The 23736-nt window shown below is 37.0% G+C and overlaps 1 protein-coding gene across 1 annotated transcript in view; it reads left to right on the top strand.

Annotated features, from left to right (window-relative positions):
- Positions 1-23736, top strand: part of Trdn (triadin) — a 285314-nt gene that overhangs the window by 129485 nt on the left and 132093 nt on the right. Inside the window, exons 12-13 of the mRNA XM_050137969.1 lie at positions 3337-3382; positions 4320-4379. Of these exons, the coding sequence (XP_049993926.1) occupies positions 3337-3382; positions 4320-4379 (106 nt within the window). The remainder of the gene's footprint in view (positions 1-3336; positions 3383-4319; positions 4380-23736) is intronic.

The raw sequence follows: 23736 nt of genomic DNA, 5'->3' as shown, positions 1-23736 counted from the left end.
GTATTAAAGATTATATGTACTCACATTTCTATTATTTATCAAATGCTAGTCTTTATTCTCATTGTACTTTTAACAGCTACTTTGTTCCAGACATTTTAGTTCAATTATCTCATTTCCTCACAGCAAAACAATGCAGCATAAATTGTTACTTACCTGATTTTTAGTTTGCCAAGGCACATGTCCAACACTGTAGAACTAGACAAGGTCAAGAACAAAATTAAGACCAAGGACACCGTGCACTCTTTCTTATCCTACCCTGGAGATAACAATGGGAAAGTCTAATAACCGCTCATATAATTGAGCTCATATCCTTTTATGCTATTTTCCATGGCCATGCCATGAACTGGGTTGCAGGCCAATCTCTCCCACTCCAGAGAAACAAGGTGACAGTGACATGAAGTGCTAGAACAGGGTGTCATGAATGGCGTGGGACCTGATTTGGCTGGAAGCAAAAATACCCCAATCCAGTCCCGGCCAGTGATGAAACACATTCCTCTGCCATGTAGAATTCCTATAATATCTGTACTAAAAAGACTTGAGGAAGAATGGCAAAACATAAGACACAACTAAAACTATTTGCATTCATTTATTTGTTTTGCTAGAACCCACAATATTAGAAAACCTTACAACTATAATTAACTGGTGTGTGTTTTTTGGCTTTGGGAAGGCATATACACATTTGAAAGGAAGAAACAGCCTATTGTAAAAAGTGAAGAGTAAGTCTTTTAATTTTTCTTTCATCTGATGTTAGTTTATGTGAAACTAATAACATTTTTGTTGGCTCAGAGCTTCATGTTTTAGCAAGGCTTCCTTTTTAGCAAAAACAGTCTTTCCTGTGATCTTGGCCATAAAGCAATCATTTCAGGGCTTAGGATCATTTTGTCAGAGAAAGACAATGTGATGACAAGTTCACCTTCTATACCCATGTTTAATTGCTAATTATCTAAAAATTAATGTCATTTAAGGTATTATCCCTTCTCTAGCTGTTGCAAATTAAACAACATTAGAAGTCAAGGCTATGAGAAATATCTGTGTGAAGGTGTTATCACACAAGAAGGGAATTTTTGAATATTGAAGAAGAAAACGTTGGAGTAAGGAAAGTCTTCATCAAAGAAATATAGGTCATTATTTATGTATTAGTAAGACATAATTAAATTCCTATGTCTTTTATAAATGAAAATTCAATTTCTTTGCTACTGATCACCTACAAACCACAGACAACAGTTCTTGAGAAATACAGCATCTTTAAAAGCTGACGACGTAAAAGAAATTCCCCTCGAATACAGTAAGTCCGGTCATGACAACTTAAAGGTCTAATTCATAAAAACATTATTAAAGTGGATTATTTATACCTACCTTTTGTAGACTTCTGTTCTTATTCATGAGTCTCACTATATAGGGCTATAATCACAGGCAGGGTGTATAATGGAAACATTAATTCAATTTGAACTTAGGCAAGAATACTGTATTGCCCTAATAAAATCTCAGCTATATTAATTCAAAGCATGGGATTCATTGCACAAGAACATTCTCTTTTAAAAACTTGAGAAGAACAGCTTACGACTCGCGGCCTCAAGTATATTCTTGAACTGAGATGTTCAGTGCACTGTTGACTAATTGGTGAAGACTTCCTAATGTAATATTTAATCCACCACAGTAGGTAACATAGGTTCAGATACTAACTTGGTACTGTGGTATTATTAGTATGGTCTCAGAAATGTTTGAAAGTCTTCAGATTTAATTAGCCCCTTTTCCAAATCATGATATCAGATAATGATATTCAGCAAATGTCTTTTTGATTACCTGGCATTTTTATTAACTTAACAAGGTAGTAATTGTCCTACTGCATGTAATTTCTCCCAAAGAAGAAACCAAAAGTAATAACACTTTAAATATTTTTATTCAAAATTTTAAATACCCTTTGCTTATGCCTAACCCTCGTGGAAAAGGCAAAGCAAATTTCAGTTGCTCTATCTCTAACTCTGGAATGATAAAAATTTGCTCTCTCAACTCTCTTCTTCAGATTGAGCAAGCTGCAGAAGTACTCCGTAGACACACACATTTAGACAGAGTGTGAAGGTGTCTCCTTACAATGCTAGATTATCTCAGGGAGCGATGAGATGGGGCTCTTCATAAATTATGCTTCCAACACTAACACAAAGTGTGAGCTTTGATTTTGAAGGTAACAAAGCTCTATACCTAAGGGGATGAATTAATTCCTATATTTAATGAGATGCAGTTCTTAGTAGACAGCTTACGCATTCATCTTAGAATTGCATATTGGATATCCTCACTCAATTCAGTAAAAATCTCATAATAACTCTGGCTAATGAAAAACTTAGAACACTTCAGTACCTGAAAATGACAAAGAGAAAGTTATTTCAAATATAGAATAGATAATTCTACCAATTGAAGACAAAAATCAGTTTCCAATGTTAAGCACTCTCCAAGCCTAACATCACAGAACATTCTGTTTAGCAACTGGATTCAAGCACTTTGTTTTGTTATTTGAAATGACTCGACTTACCAGAAAAGTGCCCAAGAAAGTCCAAGTTTGAGTTGGGCAGCCGTTGCCATTCCCTCTTGTCCCCAGTCCCACCGAGGCATCTTCAGATATCCGAAACAGGCATCTTCCAGGAAACTTAATGGAACTACACTTAATTTTGCATGGCATTCAGACTTACTACGATACGAAGGTAGCCGAGCACACTGCTTCATGCAACTGCTCAGAATGGATAGTGAAGGTTATAACCCTGCTACAGTGCCACACAAATGTCATCAACTCTAATATCTGTTGACAAGAGCCAGAACTGGGTGTGGGGGGGGCACAGAATTACCTAATACAGCAGTTCTCTTTCTTCCTAAAGCTGCAAACCTTTAATACAGCTCAGGATGTGACAACCCCACAATTATAAAATTATTTTCATTGCTACTTCATAACTGTAATTTTGCTACTTTTATGAATTATAAAGGGAATATCTAATATATGTGTTTTTTGGTGATTTTAGACCACCGCTGAGAAAAAGTCACTTATCTTCATTGGGTCACAACAGGCTGAGCACCACTGGTCTGACACATTATTTTTAATAAAATAAGTATATAAAGAGAACAAGAAATTTATCTAAAGCACAGCAAGACACTGTGTAGAGTGCCTGATGACACTGTCTAGCTTCGAGAGGGCTATTGCTGTTTTCTAAATGGGGAATAGGTGGTCAGTTTGAGGCTTGCTGGGGAGTCACAAGATACCTGACGAAGAACCCACTCAGCATCAATCCTTCCAGCTGGTTCCTTCCTTACTGACATTCCTTAATTTCTTCTCTAGAACAAGAAGACAAGATGAAGATAACAGAGAAGAAAGTTACTTCTGAAACAAAAAAGAAAGGTAAGGAACAGAAAGGCTATCTAATACCGAAATCAAATAGTTGTAATCTGTAGTTTTGTTGGCAAAGCTATTGTTTTCTAAGAAAGAGATTCACTTGATTGTCATTGTTATTGAAAACGCCCAGGATTTTTAAATATTCCAAATAAACTTGGAATTGAGGAAATAATTTAAAAACCATCTTTTGAATAGTCATTTAAAGATAGGATTTCTCTGAATAGCTCAGGCTGGTGTGGAACTCATGAACCCGCTTCCTCACAGGCCTAAAATTCCAAGTAACATGTCACCTGGTCCTAAACACATTTGTTAAAGATGTGGTATTTTTCTTTTCATCTTTGGAGTGACTTTAGAGCATGTGTGTGTGTGTGTACATGTATGTTTGTGTGTGCATGTGTGTAAAGAAGATTATTATTTAGTTCATTCAATTTTATTTATTTATTTATTTATTTTTATTTATTCAATTTTATTAAAAGTAACCAACAAGAAGTCAAATTATTTAAACAGTGAGAAGAACTCATGGAGTAGGTTGATTGGTCATTCTTCTTCTCTTTTTTTACACTTGCTTGCTAGTATTATTTGACATTACCAAATGATTTCCAGAGATTTCAGAATTTCTGTTATACTTCCATGACTGAATAGCTCAAGGCTAGTCCTTTCAAAATATTTTAGGAAATTATTCAATAATTCTACCATAATTAATAGTACATTTAATGTTTCTGACTTTGTTAAAGATTGTTTTCCTTATCAAGTTATGCCCCTTCACAGATAGATAGCATACCTAAGCTATGCATGTGTTTGGAAGGTACTAGCATGCTCATTTATGGCAGGACTCACAGTTCTCTCTGTAAAGTGAACTGGTGCCTAAGTGGCAGTCATGTATACTCTGAAACATATATGAATGAATTAGTGAGAGGCTTATAACTTCCTTATTTTACAGCAGAAAAAGGAGACGCCAAAAAGAAAAGCGAAAAGGAAACTGCCATTGATGTGAAAAGCAAAGGTATTATTCTTCCTCTGCTTCCTTCCATTGTCTTTAGAGATTCCGTCTATGAACGATCTTGGTGCATCCATATGCGACTCAGATCTAAATACTCACATCTATCCATGTGTAGCCTGCCAATTTAAAATGTGGTAGAAAGTTAAATACACATAAAGAACATTATTCCAGGCTACTGCCTTGTGTGGAAGTGGTCAAAACTCCATTTGAAATTTAACTCTGATGAAAGGGAAAGCAGGGGAGTGAGTAAGAACGGAAAGGAAGATTGGCTTCCATGTATGTATACTAGTCTCACTCAAAGAAAAATAAACGTTCTTACATGTTTATGGGAAGACACAATTAACTTGTTGAGACAAGGTGCTACTAAAGAAGGTGAATCTACTCTCCGCCAGAAAGTGGGAGATGTGAGTGCTGTCTTTCTTTCTGTTTATATTTCAAAAGGATCACTCTAAAGTCTTGAGAAGAGTATAGTCCTGGGTGAGTAACCATGAAGTGGGCTTTCCAAAGGTTCGTTCTCAACAGGGACAAATAAATAATATGTAATACCTGACTGTGTGAAGTAAGTGTCCAAAGTAAATGAGAATAAGCACCTAAGGTCATCAGGATCTACCTAAAGCCAGTCAAGTTGCTCACAGTCTTGTTGAAGAGGGGGGAAAGGCATAGGATCTACTTGAGGATAACAGTATCAGTGTGCAAAACCATGAAGCTGAGAGAGTAAAGGTATTCATTAAGAGATTGATGACAACTGTTTCACAGCTTAGATTTCTACTTTAGTTTTGATTTTATGATTGTACAAACTTAAGCACTGGCTTCCATTCATGTAGGGCATACATATAATGGAATGTTGTCATCTTAAGTATTATAGTTTAGTGATAATTACTTTCATTCCTAATATTCCCTCTACCTGTGTCAGTGATGGTTGAAATTCTGCTGAGAACTACTCCATTCTGTTGAATTATGTAGGAATCACAACTCATCGAAATGCAAACATCCCATGGCCTTTGCGATGGGCTAAAAACCATTATTTTCTCAGTTATTCATGACATAAACTAATTAAGATTTCTGGATCTTCCTGGGAAAACAGTAAACTGAAATCAATTCTCTCAAAATTTAGGTAGTAATTATCATTAACTGAGGAGGTAGACAAAGAGAGGTTCAAGGTCATAGTCACGGGAGGCCACACTGGACAGGATACCAGTAGTAAAACCCTTCCAGTCTCAGGGAGGAATGGGAATAATGGCTTATGTGGGAGGGAAAGGTGGTAGGGAAAGACCTAATAAGGAGACTACAGTATGACAAAATAAATAATGACAACTCTGAGTGAAAATAGGAATAGCAGGGCATTCTTCTACCATAGTATAAACAGAGCGAAATATATAACATCATGAGATACATACGGTTTACACAACAGGCAGGGAGGGAAAGCAGGTCTTCAGTGAGTCTGAGTTGAGTGCCAATGACTGTAAACTGAACACCTTTACCAAAGGAGGATTTGTTACAGAGTTTATAACATTGTTTAAATTCACCTTAATTTTGTTTAAACTTAATTTTCTGGTGACAAGTATATTTTAGCATAAAAAAGGAGTTGAATTTTTTTATTATATGGTAATACCAAGAAACTGACTTATGAGGTCAATGGATAGTTGTAGTAGGACTGGATGTATGGTACAGATTGATGAGGTACTGCTCCCTGGTCATCAGTTTGGTAGGAGCTCCTGGGCTATAATCCTGAAAGAATTTGTCAAGGAAAACCAGATAAAAACTAAGAGTTCAGGGTAATCTGAGTGAGTGAGTGAGTGAGTGAGTGAGTGAGTGAGTGAGTGAGTTTGTGTGTGTGTGCACGTGTGTGTGTTTGTATGTGTCGTGAGTTATACCTTCTCTTTGTATGTGTCTTGTTTCAATTTAGTTATACTTTGAGACTGGAAGCCAAAATATGTGTGCGTACAAGGAGTCATGGAAAAATCTGAAAGTCCATGATGCGAAGATCTATGACTTTACTGTCACAGTCATATCAAGGTGACATTGTTTATTACTGGACACAACTCTCTGTGGCAATTTCTCTTTACTCAAGGCCAGGACCAATGATACAGAAGCAAAACTGGGTCACTGCTTAGCACATGTAGGAAGGGCTGTTGACATATTCAGATGGTATTGTGAAACATATTCATCTTTCTGAAACCATTTTTCTGTTTAAGACTTTCAGTTTTATTTTGATCATACAAAATATCATTGGTCTTATAAATTAATCAAACTTTGATGGAAATGTATATTCCCTGATACTGTGTTTAAAAATCTTTGACACTCAAATACTAATTTTTATGGGGTGTTTAGGAGGTTGTATTTGTGTAGGGAGGGGGAACCCAAAAAACAATATACTGTATTTTAAAAAATCTATTTTTCAATTAAAAAAATGGCTTTCAGAAAGTGAAGCCATGGTGAGTGTTCACTGTCCCTCCTGATTAGACATTTCTCTGAGTATAATTGGAGCATACCACATTGATGTCTGAATAAACCAAAAGCATGACGACATGACATGTTGTGTGCTTTTGACTAATTGTTCTCGGAGTGAAGAATTATCTTGACACATCTCAACTTAACTTGACTTGACACATCTTAACTTGACTGTTAAGTTAACATTGAGGAAGGTTTAGTAATTATTTATGAAACAAAGACAATGAAAAAAACTACAGACAACAAAATGTTTTTAGGTGGAAAATAAAGAATTGTAATTGTTTTCTAAGTTTGAAGTTTTTAATTATTTGAGGATAATTTTAAGGAATGTGTATGTTTCTGTTATTAAGGACAGTCTTTCCTTTTCTTCAAAATAATCATGTAAAAAGGTATCTGTTATGCTAGACATGGCTTGGCATTAGTTTTAATATAAATCTTTTTTTAATGTTATATATTCTTTTTTATTTCTTTTTTTCCGTTTATTTATTTATTAAAGATTTCTGTCTCTTCCCCGCCACCAACCGCACACTCACACTGGGGACATCTGGCTGATGAAATTCTATTTTCATGTATCTGATATAATGATTTTAAAAATAATCTGTATTAAATGAAAAAATACTAAATGCTGTTAAGTGGATTTTTTTTCTGTATAAAGGATGAGCCTCATGCCTAGTAAAGATGCATTCAGATGCAAAAAAAAAAGGTATCTGTTATATTGGTCACTGCTCATACTCTCTTAGTGGTATGATATGAAATCAAAGCTATGAACATGAGAAAAAGTTTGTCATAAAATCCATTCAAAAAAAAGCACATAACAGTAACTATCCTCAAAGACTATTCTGACACTGAAGTATTACATATTCAAGTTCCATGATTCAGAGAACAGAGACAAATGCATGACAATAGAGACCACGGTAAGCAAGGCTATCCATAGATCATGGTGAAACACTTGATCCTTTTCTTTCTTTTTCTTTAAAGATGTATTTATTTTTTCTTTATGCATGAGAGCTTTGCCTACCTGTATATATGTATATGTGCACAGCTGGTGTCCATGGTGGTCAGAAAAAGGCCTCAGAACCCCTTGAAGCTGAAGTTTTAGATGTTTGTGTATTTACTTTTTCTTTATGCATGAGTGTTTTGCCCACCTGTATATATGTATATGTGCATACCTAGTGCTCAGGGGATCAGAGAAATGCCTCAGAACCCCTCGAATCTGGAGTTTCAGTACTAAGTACTGAGAAGCATATCTAGGCCCTCTGGAAAAGCAACAAGTGTTAACTGAGAGCCATCTTTCCAGACCTAGGAACCTTCTGTTTCTCAAAGTATGCATTTACACCCAAGTTTTATAGAATGGAAACTACTAGGTAGTTACTCTGCTGTGCACTGAACACAGGTGTATAGCATGAATAATCAAAACCAAGGGACAAAAGTTATGGTTCAACCTGAAAACCAGAAAAGCAAAGCAGCGAAGCCACTAGAGAAGTTTTATCTCAATCAAGGCTGGGCAACCCCAAAACTAAGCCAACTAAGTCTCCCTCTTCTCTCATTTTATATTCCCTCTGGTGCTGAGATTAAGGACTTCTGACTCCCTAGGATTGGGATTAAAAGTGGATTTGTTTCTGCATTGATCTTGTGCAGCCCAGGGTGGCCTTGAACTCACAGAGACCCTTCTGCCTCTGTCTCCTAAATCCTGGGATTAAAGATGTGTGCCACCAAAGCCAGATCTCTAGTGGTTTTAGCTTTGCCTCTGGCCTTCAGTCAAGATTTATTTATCAAAATACCAATAATCTATCACTACACAGGTGACATCTATACAGTAGATGCTGAGGGCATCTGTGAGATGCTGCTGCCTGGCGACACACTTCTCCTCACCAGTTAAATAATGAAATACTAATACCTTACTGTCCCTTTCCTGACACCACCATTCAAACTGCTCTTTTGTTTTCTAAATTCCATTGCCTTTAAAAATGTCCACCTTCATTTAAAAATTAAAATTTTCTTCCGTAGGTTCTGTCCCTCAAATCCACTAACATCTTGATCCATGTCCTTGTGTGCATCCTCTCATGCTTCCTCCCTCGCACCCATTTATTTCCCAGAATCACATAATATGCTATATATTTCTGTGATCTTGTCAGCATATACCATGGTTCTACTGTGGCTTTTCTTTCTCTAGAACCTCTTCCTTGGTGGCCTTACATGATCCATGCTTTCATGCCATCGTTGTGATAATAACTCACAAATATCTGTCACTACCTTTGAACTTCAACCTTATATATTCAAGTGACTGGTCACCATCTTCATTTAAATCCTTGACATATCTAAAGTTCACAGGATTTTAAAAGCCTTACACACAAATACACACACGAATGTGTCAACTGTATTCCTCTCTTGTCCTTTTATCTCTATTGCTTTCTATTTACCTACAGGGCCCATATTTTCACTTCATCAATATTCTTTTAAACACTCATATTTGAAAATGCAGTGTAGCAGGCTTCTTCCCACAGTTGTTAAGAATCACCTCAGCTGGGCACTGTCATAATTAGACTCCATAGCCAGGCTACATCTACATTCAGCAGTATCTACTCCCTAAAATTTCCAACAGCTTTCCAACCAACAGAGCTAATTTCTCAAATATGGATTTTAGTCATTATCCCCCATTCTTCCTTATCCCTTTTCCGGTCCTGCTGTGGCCCTTCTTCTCGCAAAGTCCCTTCTTACTTTCATGTCTTCTTTTTGTGTGTCTGTTTCTTGTCTGAGCTCTACTTGGTACTGATTCATGGGCACTGGAATTAAGAGACTCCCTTCCCCAAAGCTCTTCCCTACCTTACCTCTCCTCCTTCACTCCTCCCTTTCCAGAGAGTTCCCATCTCTCTCAGAGTAAAATCTACTCTCCACACTGATATTAAAGGCTGTTTGCGGACTGATGGTGAAGATTATTGCAGATTACAGCAGGACAGGCATCCTTTATCCTGCAGCAGACCATTAACTGAGGATCTGTCTAATCACACATCCTTGGCATTTCTGATAACTTGTCATTTGACCAAATTGCTTTGATTTCTAACAGAACCTTCCATTTCAGCATTTAGATTTCACGAGTATGTGAAAGTTTTAATTTGTCATTTTAAGCAAATTTTAGCTTCACTCAAATGTTACCAAAATGACAGGCATGTGAAATCTTTAGCTAACAAGTCATTTCTAAGAAACTACAGACAGAGAGATAATGTGTGAGTTACTTCTTTTGTTTTCATAGTGCTTTTGGAACGTATAATGCATATGCTAAAAAAAAGGCATGCTTCAACTTTGTTCTAAAATGGTCTCAGTGAAAAGGAAGAAGGCATAAGGGTGTGGACAGCAGCCTGAAAGGACAGAACAATAATTTGTAATTGGATGAAATGCTAGAGTGGAAGAGAACAGGCTGAAAGCTGGTTTTTCCATAAGAAGCATAAAGAGATGATGGTTTCTTTGAGTTGAAACAGACAAAACATAGCACAGAAATACTGTGGATTAATGGCACTTACGTAATGAAAACTAATAACTGAAACAAAAAGGGGAAAAGTAAACAGAATTTGTCAAAGGACAGTTATCACTACTCCTCCTCAACTTCCCTGTTCTCTCATCTTGCATATTTGATGAACAGGTTTTCCCTTAAACTCCATTTGGCTCAAGTGGAATTGAAATTAATGTCATTGATCTACATATTGCATTGCTCAAAGTTGGGGACACTTGACCTTAGATTGACCAGAGGCCCGTCTAATGAGTGCTTTAGAAAGAATAAAAAGAAAAAAAGACAGTTTCTTTTCCATGTGATAAACTTGGATGCAAGTGTTTGAAAGTGTGATTTATCACATGTGCACTCTTGAGGTAGCCCATTTGAAAATAATGCTGTTACATAGAAAAAATGGGGAGATAAAATAAGAAAGGAATGTAGATTTTTAAAGTTATTCCAAGCCTACTACGATTCAAGGAAAGCTAAATCTTCTCAATGGCTCCATGACATTATATTACATGATTTAAATAATTTCTATTTGCTTAAATAACTTTTTAATGTTTAGATTTTATAACACCAAAACTGAGCAATTTTTATTCAAATAAACCTCCATCAAGGTACATAGCAATTATTAGGTCACTAAATACTAAAGGAAGTGAGACAACTACATCAAGGATTTTATATTTGAAGGCAGTTGGATATTATTATCTCATTTCCTGGAGGAAGGAAATCATTTTCCATCATATTTGTGTATAGGATGCTTATCATTTGCGACTCTGCCTTACAGACTAGATGTCTATTAATTTAGTCAATCAAAGAAAGGAAAGAAGTATTTGTCAACATGCCCCTTCGGTGGTAGAAAGCATTAGCATAACTTAATAACTAAAAGTAGGAATAACTCCTGCTTCTACCATTTTTAATAAAAGTAGGAAAATTAACATGAGATGAATTTTGAAATATTTTTTTGAGTTTAGACTTGATTTCTTTTTTAATTTTAATGTTAAGAGATGACATTTTATAACTGGAGTGTAAAATTAACAGCATGTTTATCTCTCCAAACTATTAATAAACACAGTGAGACAGCCCAAGACAAATTAGACGTAACATAACATCTCACACTTCTGTTACATTTATTAGTTTTGCAGATAATTATGGTTAGAAAGAACCTGCTCTCCTCCATACTACACACTAACCCACAATTGTTTTCTGCTGCTACGGGGCTCACGTTCCTCTGCTCACCAAGTGACAGGCCAATTAAGTCTACAGACAATACACTGAGGAAAGAAAAGTGACTTTATTTAAAAAGTTAGCTAACTAAAGAGATGCAGGAATGTTTTCCAAAGTTCATTTTTTTTAAAAAAAATTTATTGAGAAAAAGAAGAAAAAAAAAGTTTCCGCCTCCTCCCAGCCTCCCATTTCCCTCCCCCTCTTCCCACCCTTCTCTCCCTCCCCTCACTCCTCTCCCCCTCCCTCTCCAGTCCAAAGAGCAGTCAGGGTTCCCTGCCCTGTGGAAAGTCCAAGGTCCTCCCCACTCCGTCCATGTCTAGGAAGGTGAACATTCAAACTGGCTAGGTTCCCACAAAGCCAGAACATGAAGTAGGATCAAAACCCCGTGCCATCGTCCTTGGCTTCTCATCAGCCCTCATTGTTCGCCATATTCAGAGTCCGGTTTTATCCCATGCTTTTTCAGTCACAAATTAATAAGATCAGAAATGAATATGGGGACATAACCACAGACACAGAGGAAATTCAGAGAATCATTAGATCTTATTACAAAAGTCCAAAGTTCATTTTTAAGGCAGCTAAATTAGGGAGGGGCCTTTGATGTCAGTGGAAATGCGTATTAGGAGTAGAGAAAGCATTCCCATGGCAGACGACGTTCTCATGTCTGTGGGCAGATGATACATACATGTTCTTAGTTCCTTCAGTCAGATGTGTTGTCAGCCTGTGAATCTCGAAAAACAGTGACTGTTTTTACCCACTGATTAATCTACGAATCTGCAATTAGTTTGCAAATCTACATTGATGGCGCGTTACACTATGCACAGACTAGCAAGTGTGGGTGCCCAAAGAAAGACATAGGTAGCTAAAGCTGGGGAGAGAGGCCACAATGCCTGGCTTAAGGGTTAATAATTTTTTAAACTTTTTTTTCTGAAAGTCTTTGAAAATATCCAATCTCTCTTTGTAATATATATCTAAAAGTAGAACTGTCTCTCTGTAATAAACACCATGACCAAAAACAGCTTGGGAAGGAAAGTGATTTGTTTTTAAATCTTATAGTTTATAGTCAATAGTGAAGGTAAGAAACAGCATGAACCTCAGGTAGAGACCTGGAGGCCAGACCCAAAGCAGAAATCAGAGCAGTTGTTCTCAACCTGTGGATTAAGACCTGTCACAGAGGTCACCTAAGACTATTGGAAAACACAGACATCTATTTACATTATCATTCATAACAGTAGTAATATTTTAGTTATGGTTTTAAGGTTGGAAGCCAGCTCAGCATGAGCTACTGTGTTAAAGGCTGCAGCATTAAAAGTTTGAGAACCACTGCTACAGAGGAATGTTTCTTTTTTTTGTTTGTTTTTTTTTTTTTTCGAGACAAGGTTTCTCTGTGGTTTTGGAGCCTGTCCTGGAACTAGCTCTTGTAAACCAGGCTGGTCTCGAACTCACAGAGATCCGCCTGCCTCTGCCTCTCGAGTGCTGGGATTAAAGGCCAGAGGAGTGTTTCTTATTATTTTCTTTCCCCCTGGTTTGTTTAGCTTGCTTTCTTTTTATTTAGATTTATTTATTATGTATACATATTCTGTACTGCATGTATGAATGCATACATGTCAGAAGAAGGGACCAGATCTCATCAGAGATGGTTGTGAGCCACCGTGTGGGTGCTAGAAATAGAACTCAGGACATCTGGAAAGGCAGCCAGTGTTCTTAAGTTATGAGCCATCTCTTCAACCCTAACTTGGTTTCTTATAGGCATGGCACGAAGGTTGACATATAGAGATAAGTGCTGGTCAGTGGGGAATAAAATGTGATACCCAGATCCTGATCCTGGTAAGAATCTGAGTCACTGATGTGTTAAGAATAGAGGGCAGGTGGAAGCCACTGTATTAAGACAGAATCATGTGACCATGTAGATAAACATAAATTATTACCATGTCAATGCCTGTGAGAACAAGAGAAATCTTACTTAGATATCTTTCTATAAATATTAAAGTATTTGAGTCTGCTAAAATAACACTGGTGAGAAAGAGAGAGATAAGACACCCAGCATGCTATATGGAGGGATGGAAACAGCTACGTAAAGCTGTAGAGAGATTTTCACACTATATGACAACTAAGTCTCAGAGGAAGGGAAGAATATTTCTATTTTATTAAATAAGGGAATTCAAAGAATTGTGAGAAGTTGCTGTTTCTTTATATTTAACTGGAAAGTTAGCATTAAAAAAAAATAAGAGAATCAGAAGTGGATGATTGTATCCTGTCATAATGTGTTTTTTTCCCCCAAGATCTATTTTTTGTTTATGAACATATATGGCACTCCTGGCTAATTAATATCATCTGACTCAAACTACAGTCATTTGGAAGTAAGGTACGTCGATTGAGAAAATATCCGCACCAGATAGGCCTGTGAACAAACCTCTGATGCATGTTCTTGATTAGTGATGGGTGAGGGAAGGCACAGGTAACTGTGGAGAGTTCTGCCCCCTGGTGTTTCCAGGAACTCTAAAAAAGCCTGCTGAGCAAGTCACGGGGAGTAAGACAGTAAGTAGTGCTCTTGCATTGTTTCTCCTTCAGTTTCTGCCTCCAGATAACTTCCCTGAGTTCCTCCTTTCGCTTCCCCTAGTGAAGAACTTAAAGATGAAGGTGAAACCATCAGCTTCCTCCACAAGTTGCTTTTGGTAATGATTTTTTTTTTCCACAGCAACAGAGACCCTAAGACAGTGCCTCTAAGAATCTGTGTGCACTGCCTGTGTGCTTGTGCCTATGGTTGCCTGACGGGGTCACATTTCTAGAAATGACATTACAAGTGATTGTGAGCAACCTAGTATGGATGATAAATACTGAACCCCACTCCTCTTGTAGAGTAGCAAGTGCTATCAAGAGCTAAGGTCTTTCTCCAGTCCTTATTGATTTTATTAAATATAAATGTGGTTATTGGAGCTAGAGATTTCGCTCAGCTGAGCAGGCATAAGAACAAGAGTTCTAGCCCAAGAACCAACAGAAATTGGTGTCCACCAGCACTGGAGCAGGCCGAGAATGGTTGCTTATAGGGCTCTGCGTCTGGCTCAGCTTGACTACATGGCGATTGCCTGTCTCAAAAACACAAAGAGAATGGTTCCTGAGGAATAACATCTGAGATTTACCTATGGCCCTCACATGGCTGTGTATATCCCTTTACCCACATGGTCACACACAAGTTCAGATCGTAAAGACATATTGAAGAGAATCTAAAGAATAGGAACTTTCACCTAACAGAAATTAAAACATTTTCTTATTATTTTAATGTGGCTTCTTTGTTAATTGGGTTAATTCTATATATAGAAAAAAAAGGAAATGAAGAGGGGGGATTTATTTTGTCTCACACTGAGCCTGCAACACTATAATGTCTAGATAACGTGCAGGCTGAATGCATTTGTTAAATAAATAAAGGCAGTATCTTTCATCACACACACAAAAAATGTACCTTCAATTTTAAGTCCTTTACAAAGGATTTGCCTCCTGTCTGTGAAGTTTCACGTTCACTTTGTCTTTGTCTATTCACTTTTGCTCACTGCAGTCATGTAGAGAGAAGCTAAATATTGGATCCCCAGTCTCCTCTGCTGAATGCAGAGTCTTAATTAGCTTTTCAAACACATTGCAGATAAAACCTATTAATCCTCTGACCTTCACTGAATTCAAAAGTTTTTGTGTTAATTGTTTTGAGAGAATAATAGACAGTTTTGATGCTTTAAAAAGTCATCCCATCCCTGCCAGGCAAACAGCAGAACAGGAAAAATGCTAAAAAAGGATGCTTGCATTTGAGCTCCCAACTCGTGCCCTTATTGTATGAATTTCAGGGAGATCATTTGTCTTCTTATAACTACAAAATCAGCTTTTATAAATTGGTTCTATCCCAAAGTAGCAAAGCAATAATTAGGTCATTTGAGGTAATTGTAATTTTGTTGACTAAAGCCTGAAGTGGAAAAGGTACTAACATTTAGAGTTCACCTATTATATTCTAAGCATTCTTTTTGCATTATCTCTTTAACACTTCAAAATTCCTTTTTAATTGAGGTTTGACCATATCTGTTAATATTCATTTCAGCAACTCAGTTTGGCATTGAAGAAAAAAAAAACTGAAAAATACTGCCACTCACATTTCATAGAAGAACATATAGATCACAAATTCAAGAGTAGAAACACCCCGAATGTGAACTCTCTGGTAACTTCTAAACCAAGATGCAATCTTCAGTGATGATCAGTCCATGGGAGGCCAGGCTACTATGGCTTACTCCAGCATCAAGCTGGAACCCACAGTTTTGTACCAGAGGCACTGATATCATTAATCATCAATCTCATTCCCTTGCATTTTCAATGATATCCAGAATGGATGTTTCCAATCTGTGGTGGTTGCTTCACAGATTATACTGGTCTAGAGAGTCAGATGGACTGAGTACCAGACTCTCTTGAGAATTTTATTCAGTTGGGGGAGTCTTTAAGTGATTCTGTGCTGCCAGAAAAGCACAACACTCACTGAAACCCAGGAAAGATGTGGCCATGGGCAGAGACTCCAGTCCTGTAGGAGCTGAGAACTTGAACATGGGAGTCAATTCTGCCGTTTGCTGTATAATGATAGCCATTCTCTAGTTACCTCAGATTCTGTCCTATTTTTAGGAAGGATAATGTTATAATAGACAGTGATTTACTATTGTGAATTTGGTTTGATCACGAGAGATAATGGACTTCCTTGGAAGAGATTTTTGAAGATCTGTAACTGTAATTTTAGAGGGAAAGTCTAGTGCCTTACATCTGTATGAGGCTAAGCTCAACTCCCTGTCCCTATATACAAATATGTTATACCCAGATCCACAAAGTCCCCACAAAACAACAAGGAGACCAAGTCCCGTCTGTAAAAGCAAAGAGCCTTTACTTTTTACAAGTTTGTAAACTTGGTCTCTCTGTGTGTTCAACGTATTGGAATAATTGGAGAGTCCCAAACTCAGAGTTGGGTTTTTATAGTAGTAAAGGTGGGGGGTGAGGGATTTATAAGGGATGAGATGATTTTTTTTCCCCAAAAGTGTAGCCTTACAATCATGGAAAATTGCCTTTATATATGGGTGATCTGCCCAATTAGGCTCTGCTTATCCTGGAATCTAAGGTAACTGCAGATTAAATATATATCTGAAGCATTAGAGTACTATTCGAGGGACTGGAATAGTAAATTGTAAAAAAAAAAATTCTTTCATTAAGATGACCCCCTGACTCTTTGTACCTTCAACCTTGAAGGAAACTGACAGCGATGAACATCATCAGTTTCTAAGCAGGCAGTTCTCACTGTGCCTACCAGCACCAGTAAGTAGGTAACCCAAAGTGAAGAAAGAGGCAGATGCAAAATTAAAGCAGAGACTGCCTCCTGTCACCTGGCTTTCAGATACTTTCTGGGCCCAGTTGAGGAGGCCAATGCTTTGATCAAAAGCAATTTCAAAGACCTTGTTATAGTCTCGAAGAAATGTTCACATTGCTGTCCTCCTCTTCATAGGAGCTAGCAGTGTTAGTACCAGAAATATGTTCTGTGTTGGATCAGGGACAAGATGGAAAGTTGGGCAGTTTTTTTTTTCCTTTCTCAAACTGGACATTTTTAAAGTTACCAGATTTAGCCACTTTGTGATTGAATAACCTCCCTGCTCTATTATCCCTCTACCTGCATACACAAAAACACAGACACAGACACAGGTGCGCACACATTCACGGCATATGACAACAGCTACCTATTGGATGATGTGAACACAAGTGCATAATTTTTAAGCCTCTTTTCTCCTGAGTTGCTGGAGCATAATGCTGTGAACTGAACATCCATCCACCCTTTCTTGCCAGCAGGCTGGCAAGGAGACAACTGTCACATCCACCTTACCTGTTCCGACAAACCGCCTCTGGTTGCACTTGTTACAATATGTCCTAATAAGTGTCTAACTAGAACTTTTCTCTGTGATCACACCTACCCAGTCCTTGATGAGTAATTCCACTTTTGGAAACCAGACATGCAAACTGCGGTATTAGCTTGAAGCAAAACTAGCCACTGTTACAAGCATGATTTAAGGGACTGAGGAATGGCTCAGGTCTATCCTGATGTCCTTGTTAAACAAAGGCAACTAGTGAGGGTTATGGCTCCCAGAAGTGGAGAAAGTTGTTGGTCTGCTGGGTAAACCTGGCTACTTTGTTTCTATAGGGCTAAAACTGTGATAGAAAGAAGCAGGGAGCTGGGGTATGCCAGTGGCAGCTTGACATTGAAGACAGTTGGACAATGTTTTCCTCTCTCTGCCCTGTGCCAGCTGTCTTTCTGCTTAGGCTGAATTCAAGGGCTTTGCCTTTGACATTGTGCATTTAAATGCCAGCCTGTGCAATTTACAGTACAAAAGGGCAAAGATGCATAGGGGAATAAGGAAAAAAATTCTCTCTTTTTATTGGTTGACCTTTTGATGCTGCTTTATATAGTCATTTAAAGAGCCCTATGACCATATTTTCAATCCTCAATCACACACAAAAAATTAACTCTCATGCAATTTTGTTTTTATCCATTGTTCCTAGTATACATGCATTAGAATATAAAAGAATAACATACATTCATAGGTCTGAACCCTGAACAACATTCCAAACATTTCAGAGTAAAGTCCAACCAAATTGCCCTCCATGGTTTTTATGATAGACATCAGAAAAAAAATGTATCTGAGGAAATACATTTTTAAAAAATGTAATTTTACATAGAGGAGTTGAGAATAGCAATACTTGAATCTAAAAAAAAAGTATGTTTAACATGCTTGCCTGAAATTTGTTTAAGATATGTCTAATTTGAAGAGGTCATAATATAATAATCTCAAGAAACAGATATAAAAAGCTGTAAATTAAGATTGCTGGTTGGGGGTATGAACATCCCCCCCCAGAACTGATGATTTGAGCTAATTTAATGATTCTCCCCTTTCTCAATGTTTGCTCATTTATTCACTGATTGAGTCCCACTGTGAGAAAGGACGTCTAAATGTTACAGAGTGATGGTGACAAGACAAAAGCTCTTGCATTATGTAGACCTTAATTAGCTGGTGGAGGAAACAGACAGCAAAGACATAAATACCTCACACTGATTACATAAGGGGGAACTCTAAGGCCAATATCATAGAGCAGTGGTTCTCAACCTTCCCAATGCACTTCCCTTTAATACAGTGTCTTGTGTTGTGGTGACCCCCAAACCATAAAATTATTTGGTTGCTGACTTCATAACTGTAATTTTATTGATGCTAAAATTGTAATAAAAATTTCTGATGTTCGGGATATCTGACATGCAACCCCCAAAGGAGTAGCAACCCACAGGTTGAGAACCACTGTGATGGAGACCAAGCAAGGTGCAGCTTTCTGCATGGTGTCCCAGTTGTCTTTCTGAAGACATGCTACCTGAATAGACTTATGAAAGCCAGAGTGAGCTATGAACACACCTATGAGAATAGTTCATAACTGATGACATACTAGTGCCACCCACTTCAAACTCACAGTCCTGTCACTTCGTATAAAGAGACAGTAATGGAACAGAACAGCTTGAGTTAGGAGGGGATGCTGAAGAGAAGTTAGAAGTTTGGAGTTCTGAATCAGCTTCAAAGGGGCTAGGAACAGACCAATTTAAGCAATTTCAAAAGTAAAACAAATAGAAATGATACAGATATCTCTAATGTGCATTGCTGTCTAGATACATTATTTAAAAACAGTTGCTTCTTGCTCCTTTTCCCTGAAGACATTGTAGTCAGGGAAGTTTGTACATGAAATTCCTTTGTAAAAAAGGGAGAGACTGGTGCCACCTGGTGGCCACACTTGTGAACTTTTAGATTATTTGTAAATACCAAAGCTTAATGTCTATGAAGTTTTCAGTAGCATTCAGACTGTTAGGCATATACATCTACTATATGCAGAATTGGGTGTAACGAACTTAGAAGCTCTGCAAGAATGATTTGTGCTGTTGTTCTGTGCCCTGAATGATCTTTTAGTTTAGTGCATCAACTCACTATTTTGGTCTATGTGTACAATGCACTTGTAGACTATAAAATATTTCATGTTCTGTTGAAATGAATCTCATGTATATCCATTACTGACCGTGGTATGAGATGCCTTACTTAAGTATGCAACTGGAGGACACCCTGAATCCAAAGAGAGTACAGCAGGCCCATAATCTGTTGATAATAGTTACTTTTATGACTAGCACACTGAATACTTTCATATAGTGTCTGTCTAGTCTAACTCTATTTACAGGCTAGGAATAACTATATTTTAACATGGCATACTTGATATCAAGAATGGCAGACTTAGATTGTCAAGCTTTGAGCCTTGGCTCTGTCACCAAAGAGATGGTCATTTCTCTCATCTGTGAAAACATTAATAATTCTAACTTTATATGAGTAAAATGGAGATTCAGTAAAAAAAAATGAAAGACAGCCACCATAGTAACTGGCATACTACAAATAGTTAATAGGTACTCATCATTGAATGGTATAACATGTCTTACAGAAATATACAGGTGCAGCTGGGCGATGGTGGCGCACGCCTTTAATCCCAGCACTCGGGAGGCAGAGGCAGGCGGATCTCTGTGAGTTTGAGACCAGCCTGGTCTACAGAGCTAGTTCCAGGACAGGCTCCAAAGCCACAGAGAAACCCTGTCTCGAAAAACCAAAAAAAAAAAAAAAAAGAAATATACAGGTGCAACGTATTTAGTTTATAAAGATACTTTCTTCTGACTACTCAATACAAATGTAATTAAATTATATTTTTGTAATAAGCATTATTTTACCATATACAACAAGCAAATATATAACTATGAAGAACAGAAATATTCGAAAGAGGAAACCCTCTGCATGTTTAATAATTCTATTTTCAGTAAAGATTTATGTACTTATATGGAACTTGAATTGAAATTCATATTTATGACATTTTGTTTTAATATGAAAGAATTAAGCAAATAGCAATAATATTTTGGGAAACTCATTGTCCAGTCATCATCAGAAAAGTTTTCCATAGATGGAGGGCAGAATCTATAAGGAGAAGAATTTGGGCAAAATTATTTGGTGATTACTGTTTATATGTATATTGGTTTTCCCCTTGTATGTAAAATGTGTTTTAAATATTAAGTCTCTCAAAGTTTCAAAACTAGCAACTATATTTTCTATTTTTAAATTCTTTATTGTGAGGGATTTTTATTTCACAACATAAATATGTGAATACAAATATATATTATATGTATATATACATATGTGTATGTGTGCATGATTGTGTGTTTGTGTGTGTGTGTTTTCTGTATTTCTTGTCCCAGACCCACTCACACTTACAGCATACAGACAAGACTTTACCTTTTCTTGACATATAGGAACGCTAAACTTCAAATATATGCCTTTACTACCCATCAAATGAACTCACAGCAATTGTCGACTACTAGTACTCAAGGCATAGTCACAGAAGTGAACCTGTCTAACCAAAGGATTTGAGAATATATGGGAAATATAAACATTCCTATGCTCTAACTCCCTTTCTTCTTCAGTTTCTTTGAAAATAATTCTTACTAAATATGAAGTAATCGTTATTTTGTGTTCATGGTGTTTCAGTGTTCTGAAGCATATTTTAATCTTTGAATTAAAAGCATTTCTGTAACATTAAGATAAACCTTGATCAATATTTAATATAGTGTTATAAAGAGGTTTTTAATGAGACCCAGAAAAGATACTATCAACAGGGACCAAGAATGATTCCTGAAAATCAAAATTGTTAGGTGAAGTTAAATTTAGCCCTTTATCAGATGATGAAATAGGAGATTATAGAGACTGTGTGCTCTGGATGAAGAAGTAGGAAAGCTTTTGAAAAGATGCCTACTTCCATATATTTGAAAGAGAGAGCGAGCTAAATTAAAGGGACAACTATTAGCATCTTGAACTTCTACTAAACAACACTCCATTATTAACACTTCTAAAACCTAGTAGAGAAGTGTGTGGTGAGTGTCATCGTCTCTGTAGAATCCTTGGATTTGGTCACTCTTTGGAAATGATTTACAATAGGCACTGTTGAATGAGCTCATTCAGGATTTATCAATAGGGTTTTTTTTTGGCACATTTGCTACTGTAATAGGCAGGCACATTTTCAAAGTCAATAATATTGCGGCTTTATGAGGAGAAACACATTTAAGAATACTTGCTGGGAACTATACGCACTCACCAACTGGTTAAATCAAATATCATCTTCCTATTGTTGAGTGCTTTTCCCCAAATGGCCTTTCTTCAGCCTGTAGCATCCATTTCTGTCATGTTGTGAAGTCATCAATTCTGTATCACCAGAAAGAGTTAGTACTTCTTCCTGAGAGTTATATCCAAAAACACTTTTGGAAATTTAACTTTGTAGTCTCATAACCTATTTGATACCGGCTTTCACCTTCATTCCATGAAAATGCAGCTCTTTCCCCTGCGCTTTTCAATGTCACAGAGGATTACTTATGCCCAGCATCATTTTGGCTGTGAGCCCTGCCTATGTCATCTCTCTGTTTGAGATGTTCTGTTAATCCTCTTAATGCTGTCCTTTTGTTTCTTTCACACACCTCTTTAATCTCCACGAGATGATTTCACATGCATCATATGCACAGCAGATAGACTTTTAACACAGAACTCTGTGCATTGAAGGACATGTATGGATGATCTTACTATATGACAATAAAGGTGAGCACACAAAACTGATGAATATCATATTCTGCAGTGACCCTTGGCTGTATTCTACTGCCCTTCCCCAGGTAGCCTCCAGATGTGTGCCATCTCTAACACTATGCTGCCTTTGTCCTCTGTCACTCGTCCTCATCCCTGACTCTCCAAGGCCCAATGGAATTACAAATTTCACACTATGTCACTCATGGAAATTTGTTTCTCAATAGTCAAAAATGCTAGCCTTCTTCTGTGAATGCTGAAGCTATTAAAGTTGATAAAATGTTCTATATCATAAACTAACTTCCTTAAATGGTGGTTGTTCATAAACTCACATATATTGGTTATCAGCTAGGTCCCAGATGCTCTTTTGATTGAAAATATCATGTGGACCTCTATACCATTAGAATTTAGTGTAATAATTATCAAAACATTTACCATGGAGATGAAATATATTCACAGACAACTGATAACATTATAATGTATTGTTTAGAAGCAACCTTTAGAAATATATTGACACATTAGGAGTAATATATAAAGTCTGTAAACTTCAGAAAGACCAAAATGGTCATCCCTAGTTAGCTCTAATTTTAAATCTTATTTCACCCTTAAAAACTGCCTTTTCATTATTATTTATGCCCTTCATGGAAAAGATTTAGTCCACTATCATCTTAACAAGATCATACATAAATCAATACTTTTAATTAATATAATGTAAGCACATAATTCTATTGACCCTGTATTTGGTTTTGATGCTGACATAAATTCTTCAGCTGCATATAGTGAATACACAGTGAACACATATATTTATACCTTCAAATTTAACAAATGAAGAGAAAATGCATAACAAGTATTTTAGAGTAGGTTAATAACATATTTCAACTTATCTTGGTGTCATGGAGAAAGAGGAAAAGTGTGTGTGTGTGTGTGTGTGTTGCATATATTGTATGTATAGGTCAAAAGTATCAACTCAGATGTTGTAGTGTTGTCCCTCAGGAAACACCACATTACTTTTTGAGATGGGGCATGGTTTGTCAGTGATCTGTTTCATAGTAAGCTAGACTGCCTTGCCAGTGAACACACAATCAAACTCCAGCCATCACATTTGTCTAGCAAAGTGGTTTTCTAGCTGAGCCATCTCCCCAGCCTCCTCATTTTGTCTGTTGTTGATCCTAACTTTAGAATTTGTTGTGAATTTTTTGGTGACTTTTGAGAGCTCCACTTAGTCAAGCTTTTGTTGCCACGTTGTGAGAAACTTGCAAAAGAATAGAAAACATGCTGTGTTAGTTTATTTTTTTTTTTTGTATACAACCACAATCAGAACTTCATAAGTCTCTTACAAGTGCTGAAAGGCTCATGGGCCCAGTCCATTCTAGCTCAAACATTACTAATACTCCAGGCTGGGAAAATGCTGTATCTCTCAGATCCAGGGCTCCACACTGTTATTACAACACAGTCAATGAAACTGTTTCATATAACATATCTTTCACATCTGCTTTTATATTATTATTTG

The sequence above is a fragment of the Alexandromys fortis genome, unplaced genomic scaffold (assembly GCF_014885135.2).
Source record: "Alexandromys fortis isolate MF-2015 unplaced genomic scaffold, M_Fortis_MF-2015_v1.1 scaffold_14, whole genome shotgun sequence".
Classification (NCBI taxonomy): Eukaryota; Metazoa; Chordata; class Mammalia; order Rodentia; family Cricetidae; genus Alexandromys; species Alexandromys fortis.
This window is presented reverse-complemented; position numbering and strand designations above follow the sequence as displayed.